This window comes from Oryzias melastigma, linkage group LG14 (genome assembly GCF_002922805.2).
Source record: "Oryzias melastigma strain HK-1 linkage group LG14, ASM292280v2, whole genome shotgun sequence".
Taxonomy (NCBI): domain Eukaryota; kingdom Metazoa; phylum Chordata; class Actinopteri; order Beloniformes; family Adrianichthyidae; genus Oryzias; species Oryzias melastigma.
In genome coordinates, this window is record NC_050525.1 from 27311225 (window position 1) to 27313084 (window position 1860).

At 47.8% G+C, this 1860-nt stretch overlaps 1 protein-coding gene across 1 annotated transcript in view; it reads left to right on the forward strand.

The window, feature by feature from the left end:
- Positions 1-1860, forward strand: part of LOC112141341 (glutamate receptor 1) — a 52211-nt gene that overhangs the window by 41716 nt on the left and 8635 nt on the right. The window contains exon 17 of the mRNA XM_024264457.2: positions 616-750. Coding sequence (XP_024120225.1) covers positions 616-750 — 135 coding nt within the window. The remainder of the gene's footprint in view (positions 1-615; positions 751-1860) is intronic.

The following is a 1860-nucleotide window of genomic DNA, read 5'->3' on the forward strand; positions in this document are numbered from 1 at the left end:
GACGGGAGATAGACGGAAGGCAGACGAGGAGACAGACGAGGAGGAAGATGAGATGAATATCCTGAGGTTCTCTGGGAGGGCCTAGAACGGATCTGGAATGAATCCCGAGGATCAGATCATAGATGTTCTGGAAGCAGACGGAGATGTTTGGACCCGTTAGGAGGAGGAGCAGTGATGATGATGATGATGGGACTAGAGACACCAGGAAAGAGGAGGTTGATGATAGAGGAGGTCAGATGGAGGTGGATGATTGTAGCACCCCCTAAAGGCAGCAGCTGGAAGGTACCTGTTTGAATTCCATGTTAAGAAATGTCAGAAGTTTCTCTGAGGAACCTGAGAGCTGATAGCTGAGCTTCTCTCTGGAGAGTCGCCTGCAGATCACAGACGGATGGAGTCAAATGTGTCTTTGGTCAGAGGTCAAAGGTCAATGAGAACATCTGAGACCTCCTCACAGGCAGATGAAGCCACACCTGAAAAACTGCTTCCTCAGATCACAGCTCCTGAATGCTAACTCCTCCCCTTTAGTGACACCTCCACCTGTGCAGCAATGTGATGATGACATGACTGTCCGCACCACCACTGGTTACCTTTGACTCCGCCTTCTTACGCTGGCAGGACAAGACGAGCGCGCTCAGTCTGAGCAATGTGGCGGGAGTGTTCTACATCCTGATTGGTGGACTGGGACTGGCCATGATGGTGGCATTGGTCGAGTTCTGCTACAAGTCCAGAATTGAATCAAGGCGGATGAAGGTGAGTTTAACTGATGCCAGCAATCACCTGGGCTAGCTCCGCCTCCTAACTTTTAAATGTGGTGTCAGTCTGACATCCAGCTGAAGTCACCAGCAGGGGGCTCTGTTGATAACACGCCAGTTCCCATTCACTTCAATGTAAAAGACTCACAAACACGCCAGCTCATCCTTTTCATCTGAGGAGAAATCATTCATGAGATTTGTTCTGGGGTTGAAACCTTTTACACTTTATAATTTCATTCTACCTTTGACCACTTGAATGTCATGTGACCATCCAACCCTGATCTCTGGACCAGAGTGTCAAACTCCAGGCCTCGAGGGCCGGCGTCCTACATGTTTTCCAACCAACCTACTATTAGAGATCCTTATTGAACACACCTGACCAGGTAATCAGCAGCAGATGAATCAGGATTTCTTAAAATCCAGCAGAGGCCGGCCCTCGAGGCCTGGAGTTTGACCCCCCTGATTTAGAGGATCTCATTGACTGTCTGAATCAAGTGTTATTTGTTCCAACAAATTACTGTTTCTGGAAAGTCAATCCTGAAGATGTTCAGAGCTAAACATCTGCCTTCAGATGAACCCCAAAGGTTCCAACAGGTCACATGACCAAATCTGCCTTCAGATGAACCCCAAACGTTTCAACAGGTCACATGACCAAATCTGCCATCAGATGAACCCCAAACGTTCCAACAGGTCACATGACCAAATCTGCCTTCAGATGAACCCCAAACGTTCCAACAAGTCACATGACCAAATCTGCCTTCAGATATTCCCAAACGTTGCAACAGGTCACATGACCAAATATGCCTCCAGATGAACCCCAAACGTTTTAACAGGTCACATGACCAAATCTGCCTTCAGATGAACCCCAAGCCTTTTTACAGGTCACATGACCAAATCTGCTTTCAGATGAACCCCAAACGTTTTAACAGGTCACATGACCAAATCTGCCTTCAGATGAACCCTGAACATTCCAACAGGTCACATAACCAAACCTGCCTCCAGATGAACCCCAAATGTTCCAACAGGTCACATGACCAAATCTGCCTTCAGATGAACCCCAGACGTTCCAACAGGTCACATGACCAAATCTGCCTCCAGATTAACCCCA